Source organism: Ipomoea triloba, chromosome 1 (assembly GCF_003576645.1).
Source record: "Ipomoea triloba cultivar NCNSP0323 chromosome 1, ASM357664v1".
Lineage (NCBI taxonomy): Eukaryota > Viridiplantae > Streptophyta > Magnoliopsida > Solanales > Convolvulaceae > Ipomoea > Ipomoea triloba.
The window spans coordinates 35621801-35634848 of record NC_044916.1 but is presented as its reverse complement, the minus strand read 5'-3'; the positions used below and the strand labels follow the sequence as shown (position 1 = coordinate 35634848).

At 31.2% G+C, this 13048-nt stretch overlaps 1 protein-coding gene across 1 annotated transcript; it reads right to left on the bottom strand.

Annotated features, from left to right (window-relative positions):
- Positions 1–4387: 4387 nt before the first annotated feature.
- Positions 4388–11921, bottom strand: LOC115999388 (MADS-box protein JOINTLESS-like). The gene is made up of 9 exons (XM_031239245.1): positions 11748–11921; positions 11227–11486; positions 10113–10191; positions 6245–6306; positions 6020–6119; positions 5884–5925; positions 5740–5781; positions 5261–5418; positions 4388–4551 (listed from the first exon to the last, which is right to left on the bottom strand). Exons 2-9 carry the CDS (start codon positions 11406–11408, stop codon positions 4536–4538), a joined length of 681 nt encoding a protein of 226 aa, XP_031095105.1. The 5' UTR covers positions 11409–11486; positions 11748–11921; the 3' UTR covers positions 4388–4535.
- Positions 11922–13048: the final 1127 nt, after the last annotated feature.

Below are 13048 nucleotides of genomic sequence, written 5' to 3'. Positions count from 1 at the left end.
GGGGGGGGGGGGGGGGGGGGGGGGGGGGGGGGGGGGGGGGGGGGGGGGGGGGGGGGGGGGGGGGGGGGGGGGGGGGGGGGGGGGGGGGGGGGGGGGGGGGGGGGGGGGGGGGGGGGGGGGGGGGGGGGGGGGGGGGGGGGGGGGGGAGATGAGGATTTGAATTTGAATCTAGTGAGAGACAAAATGGTGACGACAAAAAAATCAACGATCAAAAATATATATAAGAGCCGCATCTGAATTCAAATTGGATACACCGTGTTTGGGGAGCCACAAATGCATTGATGATGAGAGGCGAACTCAAGTGGGACTAGATCAGGAGAAAGTCTGATCTTCAGTCCATCCAAACACGCCTCAAACCAGTCAGTTGGCATTATAATTTGGGTAGGAAAAAAAATTGTAAATTATGCCCCTTAAGTATAGGCTAATTATTAATGTCATTCATTTATTTTTAGTGGGGTTAATATTACCTCTTAATTTTTAAAACATTGCAACATATGGCCCTCTTCTAACGAAGTTGTGAGATCTTGTTATAAGTTAAGGTTTATTAAGGATATTTTGGTAATTTTCATTTCACATTCCCTCTTCCTCACTATTCTCCGTACGGCAAGCTCCTTGTACCCTCTCTCTTCTCCGCCAAGTTGTGAGTATTTGTATTTAGACACACCACCAAGATAACTTACTCTCTGATTTTATTGAACACCCAACTCCTTCAATCTCTTGTAAATTCCATTCCTCGTGCCCAAAGTTTATGGAAAAACGGAGTTTGATTTGAACAAAGCTCTCTTCTATAGAAACACATCTCTTTGAATTGTCTTCTTTTGTTATTGACGTCACCGCCAATAGTACAATCTCCACCGAGCTACATTGTTTAGTTTCTGTCGCCCTCTCTAATGCGATTTGTATTTCCATTCGTTGCCAAAGCTCTACCCCTCAAAGCAAGAAGCTCAGGACCCAAAATGACATCAACCTCAAATCGAACAAAGTCAAAAAAGCAAATTCAGGGAATGTGGTTCTTATCCAAATCTACCACAAGTCACATGTACTCTTGAAGAGTTTGTGTGGAATGCCAACGAATAGCAAACGTCTCAAGATGTTGATAGCGGTGTAACAACAACTCTGTAACCTCGTCTCAAAATTGAAAACAAACGTATAGTCCCATAAACATGCCTAAAACATAAGATTAAAACTTTTATGTTTCAAACTTCGGCATATATATATGTGTGTGCGTGTGTGTGTGATAAAATAAATTCATTCCAGCTATCTTGAATTCCGTATGTACATAAGTCTAATATATGAAAAACGATGATGAATTGATGAATGAAGATTGATATAATGATAGGAACTCTATCACGAATTAACTTCAAAGAGCCTCTATTATTGAATGTTGTAGAGGAGAGTAATATGAGAAGGAGAGAAATGACCCATTTACATATGTGGTGGTTCTAACCCTTTGAGGATAAAGTATTTCCAAATAACACTTAGCTCGACTCGAATAATGTACCAAACAAATGTCCCGAACGTATATAGAGTATTAACTTTGAATTTCTTACTAGCTACTTTTAATTTATGATGAGTTGTTTAACCAAATGTTATTCAAAATAACTTTTTTTCCATGAATTTTTCATGTGATGTTAGTTTGACTTCACTAAAAAGATTAAAAATGAAAAAGAAAAAAAAATCAAAGTCAATAGACTAATAGTTAACAAAAAAAAAAGAAGAAGATAATTATAGAAAAAAATCTCACAAAATTAATGTGAAAAAAAAAGGAGAAAAAAATTAATCGTTATATCATGTACCAGGATCTACCGTGCATAATGTACATAATTCATGTTTATAATACACATATACATACACATAAACACGATATAATAAATATAAATTATGTGCATTATGTTAAGTGTTTAATTCATATCATTATGCCGTGTTTATGTGCATGTGTATTATGAATAATTTTGTACATTATGAAGTCAAATTCTGTATATTTGACCAAGGTCGACAATATAAATTGCTAGAAAAAACTCTAATATTTACATTTATCAATGGTTATTGCGTTGACCACAGTCCAAAAACGTAGTTTTGCTTAGTTTCATTTTTTTTTGCGTGTCCAACTGCAACAATAACTCATACTGTGCATTATTCTAAATACATTATTTTTGGAACATAGTGTACATTATATTAGCAGATGTTTTCTAACACGTAATGTACATTATTTTAACACATAATGTATATTATATTAACATTACATGTATATTATTTTAAATATTATTTCAAAAATATACATTATTTTAAAACATAATTACATTATTTTTACTCATAATATTCACGATAATATTTTGGATCGTCGTCCACACAATAATTTGCCTACATTTATTAGGTTGACCACGTATTTAATCTTCAGATTAGGCCGTTTAGGCAATTAGGCCGGGATCGGTGGCCCATATAAAATGGCGGGTTGCTAGTCCAAATTATAGCGTTTTTTTTTTTTTTTTTTAAAAGAGCCCAAATTTTAACGGTTAGGCATCTGAAGCAATCATTATTGCATGGACCATGGTCCACACAGTGGACCAAAAATAAAAAGTACATTATTTTTGTACTGAAGGTACATTATTTTTGTACTGTAGGTACATTATTTTAGAGTACATTATTTTTGTACTGAAGGTACATTATTTTATATATACTATCAAATAATGTACCTACAATACAAAAATAATGTATCTTTAGTACAAAGATAATGTATTTTTTATTTTTGGTCCACACAGCGGTACATTATTTTAGGGTACATTATTTTTGTACTGAAGGTACATTATTTGATATGACCATGGTCCATGCAATAATGATTGTCTGAAGAAAGTAGTTAAGTTTTTTGAGCATCTTGTGAAGTGGGCTTATTAAAATTAAATATAATGAATTTGGACCACTGAGTTCACCTTTTCCTATAAATGGTGAACTCCAAAATAAATAAACAAATAAAAGAGAGAAGAACAATGAGTAGAAGAAGAAATGAAGAAATGAATTGAAAGTACAATCAGCGCCACATCAATTAGTCGATGAGAAATTGAACTTAAAATTTGTTTTCAGTAGAAGAGTGATGATTCAATTTTTGAATTGGCTTCTTGTGTGAAAAATGTGAAATTTGATATTAATTTTTTTATGGGGTTTATTTCATCCAAACCTGGTTACAAACAAAATGAAGTATTTAAATATAATGTGGGTGTTTGACCACATGATAAGATTGAATTTATTTCAAAATAACTAAAAATTGTATTCAAAATAATCATTTTGAAGCAATATTTAGAGTGTGGTCTACTTCCAATTTAAATTATGTCAAAATCGGATTCTCCCACTTGATGAAATGACTAATATGATATATTATACACTTAAAATAGATAATGAGTAACCTAATAAACTGTTGTTGATTTTGAACTATCTTGGTTCAGTATAAAGCACATACAAATGACAGTAAAAATATTAATTGACAGGATATTTGGTTAGAAGGAAGTAAAAAAGGAATTAAGGGCGGAAAAAATTATAGTTCGGTGAGAAAAGAATATATATATATATATATATATATATATATATATATATATATGATCAATATTAAATAAAAACACAGCCTATAAAAGTGAGAATTGATCTCACCCATCCATTAGGGTTTATAATGATTTTTGTAATTAAAAAAATAGAATCAATTTTATAATTATTAAAAAAATTTAAAAATTCATTTTATAATTATTGCAAACTTGAAATTTTAGTAATCCTAAGATCATAGCCTTTGGTTTTTCTAAATTAAAGATGGGGTTATGGTTCACTTTTGACAGGGAAGATGTTGTTAATTATCTGAACCTTCCCCTATATATATATATATATGATTTCTATTCAAATGTGGTCGTGTCTTCCCGTGTGGCTGGTGTGGAATAGACCACTATGTATACAAATATATATCACTCAGTGTTAGAAAATGCATCAATGAAAATACTCAAAAATACCAAAAAACATACTACACACCCAAAATAATGAACCATAACTCTCATGCCCCTAATGGTGCATTTCCTAACAGTGTATACATAGTGGTATGTTTTTTGGATAACATTGAGTGGTGTATATCTGTATGCATAGTGGTGCGGCCGTACTGACCGCACGTTAAGACGCAGCGACACCTGATTATGACTCATATATATATACATACACAGTGTAGTGTATACACACGCACAAACAACTACATGAACGTAAATCATGAACTGTTTGGTAGCTTGTTAAACATTGGTGGACGCAAATATACCTGCAGTGATCGGTTACAACCTGATATAAGTGCGTCCACGCAATTAACACCAAAAAGCTAAGTGTGCAGATAGAGCAACTACAATTAATTATTTGCCTATCCTAGCATCACAATTCACATACACGCACATCAGATCAGATCTTTCAATTCAGATCACAGGTTCATACAGCACTTCTACCAGACATGAGACAATGCAACCTTATACATATACTCTCCAGCTTCCTGGGCATGCATTATTTCTGATGGTCTTGTTCAGCTAGTGAAAGGGTAGCCTGATCAAATTAAATATGCAAAGTATATATATATATTAATTAATTATTTCCCATGACCATAACAAATTAAGGATTATATTTATCTATGAATTGAACAAGTGACCCAATTGTGGGTCGTGAAAGTCCCTAAACTATACAATTATAACTCCTTTAAAAAGAGAGTAATATATATACTAGCGTAGTGTAAATCACACCCCTTTTCTAACGTAGAATAAAGATTACTTATTACAAGTCTTCCAATCTCATTTTTCTTAACTTCCACTTTAAAAATTAATTTTCCATTCAACTATTATCTATTTTTTCATATAATATATCAAATTAAATATCTCACTTAGAAAAATCCGAATTCACTTTGACCCAACCCAAATACGTATCTAACCCCATTGAAACCTAAACCACAAAATGATCACTTTAAATACCATTTAAGCCAATTTTTCCAATGATCATGGTTACTTTATATGCTATATAGTGTTTGGTATCCTCAAGAAATCAACAGATATATGAATGGAAAGCTTAATCTACAGTGAGAATTCAGCCAGTGAAAGGGTAGATCAGACTACTGAGGAATAGGATTTAGCTAAACATAGTATAGGTACTCAGGTTTCCTCAAGAAACTAACGTTGTAGCTTAGCTGCAACTATATATATGGTTGGGCATATATATATATATTAGTGCAGAAAAGGGTAGAGTAAACTAAATTAAAGCTCACCCGAGTTTCAGCAATGTATCTGAGCAGTTTGCAGCCTGTAGAGGCGGCTGCTGGGTGGTGCTATTATTGGTGATGGACTGATCAGATGTCTGACCCTCTTCTAGGATCATGCGATCCATGTCACCAACATTCCGCCCGTTTTGTCTGTCATTTGCAACCTGTGTTTTGTGACAACAATAATCTCCTTTAGCTGCTAGCTAGGTTGATTACCAGAAGTTACATTAAGTGTACCCCATAAGAGCACAAGTTGGTCTGATTATTGACTCAGTAACCACAAATGTTCCAATTCTCGGTGCGAGCAATTTATTGGTCTTTCTTTTTGATTTGATCTGGTTTACCTTTCTCTAGACCTTTATTGATTACGGTTACAAGCTAAGTAGGTATATTTACTCAGTCACACCATAGTGGTTTTGAGTTTTCCTTGTCATAAAAAAAAAAAAAAAAAAAAGAAGCACAAATTGTTAGAGAGAAGAGATTACTTGTTGTTTCAACCGATTATTTTCTTCCATGAGCTCAGCACCCTGCAAAGACAAACCAGGAACAGTTAGATCAGAAATAGAAGATGATTAATTAAGCCCTAACTTGGCACTATGTATTGATTTTACTGTGCAGACTATATGTACCTTGTATTGAAGGGTAGCAATCTCATTCCTCAACTGATCATCCTGGAACCAAAAAATTGAAGAATTACTAAATTCAAAATCAAAAGGGATTGAGGGAAAGCAAAGATAGAGATGAGATGATGATGATTCAAGGTACCTTGGTCTCAGACACTCGGTTTAATCCAACTTCAAGCTTTTGCTCCAGTTCTTCTAGTTCCTCTAAGCTTAATCCTTCAAGGTCTTCACCACTGATCTGCCTGTTTTATGCAGCTTTTTATTAGTACATTACCATTTCTACCTACTTGCTTGGATACTGTAAAAGTTTTTTTACCAAAAAAAAAATCAGTAAAAGAAAAAAAAGATGAAATTTTCCACTTGTTACCTAAGCTCACGAGTTTTGTCAGAAATCTCCTTGTTTAATCTCACTTGAAGGCTATTCTCTTGCTAAAAGAGAGAATAATTTTAGGTTAAGTTAACAGACACTTGATGGTAATAAGCTAAGTAATCTCATATTCTCATACATGGAATTGGATACACATCTATCAAAAATTATTCTATATATCAAGCTTTCACATTCATGCTCAATTTATTGTAAATTTGTATTTTTAATTTCACCGAAATTTATGTGTATATATAAATTCAAGAAGCAATATCCATTATATATCTCACATAGAGTATAAGTAAATTTATATTATCTCAAGAAAGAATGATCAATATATATATATATATATATATATATATATATATATATATATATATATATATATATATATATATATATATATATATATATATATATATATATANTATATATATATATATATATATATATATATAAAAGTTTGTAATATTTATGAAAATGACCCCGCTCATTTTTTACTTGATTTCTCATCCGTCAGATCTTGCAGATCAATGGTTTGGATTTATCCTCACGTTCTCATTTGGGGCATAGTTCTCATATGATTAGGATTCTCTCTCTATATATATATATTCAAAAGAAAGATCAAGATATTTATCTTTCTAAAATTACCAGCATGAGTCATGAAAATTTGTATTTTTTTATTATTTTAAATACCAATGTATATGTGTAAATATATATATATATATATATATATATATATATATATATATATATATAGATTCAAAAGGTGAAATTTAACATATGTCTTGCACAGAGTATAAGTAAAATTTTGTCCCACGTGAAGAAAGAAAGGTCAAGATTATATTTAATTTTCTAAAAGTATTAGAAATATCATAGAGTATTAGAAATGTCTAGCATAGAGTATAAGTAAAATCATGTCTTACATGCATGAAGAAAGAAATATCAAGATATATGTTTGCTTTCAAAAAAAAAAAATCAAGATATATATTTTTTCAAAAGTATTAACATAAGTCATGAACGGTTACAATTTTTTTTTTTATTTTTTTTTTACCCAAGTTGATATGTATATATAGATTCAAGAAGTGATATATTCATCATATGCCTCACATAGACTATAAGTAATCTGCTTTACCACAAGTAATGAACTGTTACAAATTTTTCTTTATATTTTTTTACCCATGTTGAAATGTTTAGTATATATAGATCCAAGTAGTGATACTCACCATATGTCTCATATAAAGTAAAATAAAAAATAAAAAATAAAAAAAATCTCATCATAGGAATAAAGAAAGATCAAGATATATATCTTTCCAAAACTACGCATGGGTTATGAACGGTTGTATAGTAAATTTTTATTTTATTTTTTTTAAATACAAGTTGATATGTATATATAGATTCAAAAAGTGATATCATCTTATATCTCTCATAGAGTATAAGTAAAATTATGTCTCATAACATGAAGAAAGATCAAGATATATCTTTTCAAAAGTATTAGAAGAGTCATGAACGATTGTAAATTTGTATTATTATTTATTTTTATCCAAGTTGATATGTATATATATAGATTCAAAAAAAAAAAAGAAGTGATATCATCATACGTCTCACATAGAGTATAAGTAATATTACTTCTCATTACATGAAGAAAGAAAGATCAAGATGCAATATGCTACTTTCTTTCTTCTTCTTCTTCTTTTTTTTTTTTCCTTTTTTTTTTTTCTTTTTTGAACAAGCAATATGTTTCTTTTTAAAAGTATTGGTATGAGTTATGAACGGTTGCAAATTTTTGTTTTTATTTTTACCCAAGTTGATATGTATATATAGATTCAAGAAGTGATATTCATTCGTTATATGCCTCACATAGAGTATAAGTAACTTTATGTCTCAATATTAAATGAAGAAAGGAAGATCAAGATATATCTTTTTGAAAGTATTAGCATGAATCATAAATAGTTGTAATTTTTTAATTTTTTTTAATCCAAATTGATGTGCATATATAGATTCAAGAAGTGATATTCATCATATGCCTCCCAATGAGTATTAGGGTGTGTTTGGTTGGGGGGTTTAGACATAAGGTATGGGTATCAAAGTGATTGTTAGTGTTTGGTTGATAGGTTTTGTGAATGCTACTATGGGTTTGGAATACCCCATTAATGGCAAAACCCATACCCTTATTAAATAAGGGTTTCATCTCCCTTCATCATTTCTTCCCAAACTATTAATAATCATTCTCATTCCACCCAATTACCAAACATGCTAAATACTTTAACCAAAACCCATTACCCTTACCAAGTATTTGATACCCATTCCGATTCTGATTCCCATGTGCGAACCAAACGCACCCTTAGTAAAATTATGTCCCATCACATGATGAGTAATGAATGGTTTTTTTTTTTTTTTTTTTTACCCAAAATTTTGTGTGTGATATTATATATATATATATATATATATATATAAAGTGATATTCATCAATATCACATGTCTCACGTATAGAGTATAGGTAGATCAAATTGTCTTACATGAAGAAAGAAAGATCAAGATATATATCATTGCAAAATTCCTTGCATGAGTGATGATCATATATATTAATTGTAATGTTTTAAAGATTTTGTGTGTGTGTATACAAATTAAATTTAAGAAGTGGTACTCATCATATGTCTCAAATAAAATACAAGTATGTATATTATTAAAAGTTACTACAAATTACAATTTACAAAGATGTTTGCTTTATTATATTTTAATACATTTTCATCATATAAGCTTAATCTTGTCCTAATTATTTGTTAATGGATTAGCTAATACTGTTATGATGATCATATATTACTGCAAATGGCACACAGTAGATGATACCTGCAGAAATTCAAGAGGTGGATACTTCTTGATGTTACTTAAATGAGATAAATCACATGAAAAAAGAAAAATCAAGATATATATCTTTTCAAATAAATTACATGTATCACTTATGAAAGGTTATTGTAAATATATATATATATATATATATATATATATATATATATATATATATATGTGTGTGTGTGTGTGTGTGTGTACATAAATTTAAGAAGTAATATTCATCATATGTCTCACATAGAGTATACGTAAAATACATAGAGTATACGTAAAATTATGTCTCATGTGAAGAAAGAAAGATTAAGATATATATCTTTTCAATATTATCCGCACAAGTCATGCATGATTCATGAACAGTTACAACGTGTTAGATATATATTTATGGAACTACCCCGTCGCATGAGTCATGCACGGTGCGGTTGTAAATTTTTATTCTTATTTTAATCCAAGTTGATGTGTGTATATATATAGTTTCAAGAAGTAATATTTATCATATACCTCACATAGAGTATAAGTAATAACATGAAGCAAGCTATATGAAAGATCAAAATGTATATATATCTTTTCAAAACTATCAACATGAGTCATGAACAATTATATATTTTTCATTTTATTTTTTACCCAAGTTGATGTAGGCGAAATTCATCATGTCTCTCACATATATAGTATATGTAAATTTATGTCTCACATAAAGCAAGAAAGATGACAGCAATCTTTCCAAAAGTACCGACATGAGTCATGATCATATCAGTTGCATTTTATTTTTTTTACAATGTGAGTATGTATATAGAAATTCAAGAAGTGATATTCATCCTAGGTATCAAATAGAGTACAAGTAAAGTATGTATTATTAGATGAGATGTCGGTATAAATTACAAAGATGTTTGCTTTAATTTATTATATTCTAATACATTTTCATCATAAAACCTTAATCTTGTGCTAATTAATCATTAATGAATTAACTAATACTGTCATGATGATCATATATTAATGCAAATGGTACACAGTATGTAAATGATACCTGCAGAAATTGAAGAGGGCGTGGGTAATTGTGGATGTTACTTGAATGAGATACATATTTTTGAAGGATATGCTTCATTCTGCACACATATACCAATAGACTCCTTTCATAAAGTCATAATTTCACTATCAATTTATACCAATCCGTTAAACATCAAAGAACCATAACCTTATAATTTCACAATAAAATTTATTCGCACAGACTGATTAAAGATATTCCAAACATATAATTTCATTATCAGTTTATAAGCACGGGCCCATTAAAGATTATCCATATAGACAACAACAACAACATACCTCTTCAAAAAAAAAAAAAAACAACAACAACATACATGCATTATTATATTCAATTCAGATTGAAAGCAACTATCTAGGTTTGGAGTTAACATCAAATTAAGTATTGCCCAGAAACTGCATCTTATGAACTGTAAATTAATTAAACTAAACCAAAACATAAATTAAAGGGAGATTGTGGGTGGAATCATAAACATAAACATAGTCTAGATCGAGAAGTAGCTGGATATATAATGAACCTTCTTGTCTATCCATCAAATTAAAAAAAGGTGAGATAATAGATGACTGATATGACAAGGAGGTAACTAGGTATAGTACTATGAAATCTGGGCCATTGATTTTCTCGAGTTTATGCAGAATCTGAATCTAGTAGTGCAATTAAGTCTGCAGTGGAGGCCGGATGCATATGAGTGACCAGAATAACAGGTAGTTGGGAAAACTAATTTATTAAGAAGAAAGTTGGAATCAAACATAAATTGGTAACTGGGTAGGAGCATTAGATCTGATGAGAAAACCCTAAGAAGGAAACACAAACACCAACCAAATATGTTGTCATCACGATGTCTCATGTGTACCGGAAGATGATAGGTGTTGGACAGAACTGGGTGAAATAAAGTGATTGGAGTAGTGATTTGTTCTGTTCAACACTACCTATCATCTTTCAGTACATATGAGACATACACAATGATATACAACTTAGCTTGTCAGTGTATACGACACAAAATTAAAATAAAGTGTGGGAATCTAATTTCCGGCGAAACAGCTAGCGCCGGAAAATAAACGGGGGAGAGTGAAGTGAGCATATATATATATATATATACCTGGAACTAGCGAAATCGAAAAGCTTGCCGGTGCCGGAGAAGACGATGAGGGCGACTTCGGCGTCGCAAAGGACGGCAAGCTCTTCAGCTTTCTTGAAAAGCCCTTTTCTCCTCTTAGAGAATGTTACCTGCCTGGCTGCAATGTTGTCGATCTTCTTTATCTTTATCTTCCTCCGAGTCATGAGTGTTACTCAATCCACAAACCAAAATTAAACCAATTTCCTCTTCAGTTTTTACAACGTTAGCTTGATTTCCTCAAACTGCAAATTAGCGTGGAGAGCGAGAGAGATACAGACAAACAGCACATAAAAACACGCGAACAAAATCTTTTCCCAGAAAGAAAACGAAGAAACAGTTGAATTAATAAACTATTGTTTTTAGCTAAATATCGCAGACAAAAATGCAGTGGCTTGGAGAAACCCTATGATGGAAAATTCTCAGTTTAGATAGATCTGGCGAAAACCCCCAGAAAAAATTGTGTTGTGGTCAATAATCAGGAATATAATGAACATGATAACGACCTCCAGTTTTCTTGTTCTTGGATTGGCGGGTATGGGGTTTTTGGGAGTGAGGAATTGAAGGCGATGATTCTCTGCAAAAAAAAAATAAAAATTCCTTCTTTTGGAACTTGCTGCTGCTTCTCTCTCTCTCTAAAAGTAGAATAATAGGGATTGAGAGGGACAGAGACAGTGGAAAGAACACTAATTTCCCAGAAATGTGGTTCAGTAAAGGGAAAGTCTTACTATTTATAACCAAGGAAAAAAAAAAAAAAGAAGAAGGGAGAAAATGTTCCAATATTCCATGTTTGGAACACGCTAGGCCAAGAAAATGTTTTTTATTTTTTTGTTTTTATATTTATAACCAAGGAAAAAAAAAAAAAGAAAGAGAGAAAATGGTCCAATATTCCATGTTTGGAACACGCTAGGCCAAGAAAATGTTTTTTTATTTTTAATTTTTTTTTCTTCCTTGGTTGCTTTAACTATCGTTTGCCACCGCCATTAAAAAAAAAAAAAAAATCAACCGCCATGCAAGAAAGAGCCTCTATGCTATACAATTAAACATATTCTAAAAGGCTCTTGTATATATAGTGGTACAAACCCACTTCTCAAACCAATGTGGGACAAGTGTTTTTACAAAGTCTTTGCATCTTCGTTTCTAACACAAATGGGTCTATTTTAAAAATCAATTTCTCATTTACCCATTATCCATTTTGAGCGTATAATATATCAAATTTTTCTTTGTCTTACAAAGAACCCTAATCCACTTTGACCAAATTCAAATTGAAAGTGAACCCCACATATATTTGTACCACAAAATAGCCACTTTTTATGCCATTTTATATTACAAATTTTAGCATTTGCTTGCCTTTCGAATTGTGTAGGAATGCAATTGTAATTCCCTCTAACCAAATCTCCTGTTAACGTTTTAATTTGATTGTAGGGTTGATGCATGTGGAAATATTTTCTATTTGCATTTGTCAAGGAGTTGTCGGAGACCTCCTTTATTATAGACATTTTCACATCCCTTTTTATAACCAAAAAAAAAAAAATTAAATGGGAATTATCACTCTTCTCTGTGCATATGAAAATTTCTTTTTTTTTTTTACATCGGGCTTGTTTAGCAATCAGCGGTTAACAAATAACGGATTTACTCAGCGGATTGTATCTGCGATTTGTAAAAAGATGTTTGATAAAATTAACTGTTTAGATTAGGGGTTAACATGTAAAATGACCAAAAGGATATACATATATAATAATAATAATTAATAAATAAATAAATATAATAATGATAAGAAAAAAAAAACAAAACAAAAAGATGTGGG

Excerpts from the sequence above, each read along its gene's own strand:
- LOC115999388 (XM_031239245.1), bottom strand. The coding sequence starts at position 11,408 with ATGACTCGGAGGAAGATAAAGATAAAGAAGATCGACAACATTGCAGCC. Across the intron at positions 6,307-10,112 it reads GCCCTCTTCAATTTCTGCAG|CAAGAGAATAGCCTTCAAGT; the intron begins GTATCATTTACA and ends TCTCTCTTTTAG. Across the intron at positions 5,419-5,739 it reads ATAATCGGTTGAAACAACAA|GTTGCAAATGACAGACAAAA; the intron begins GTAATCTCTTCT and ends CACAAAACACAG.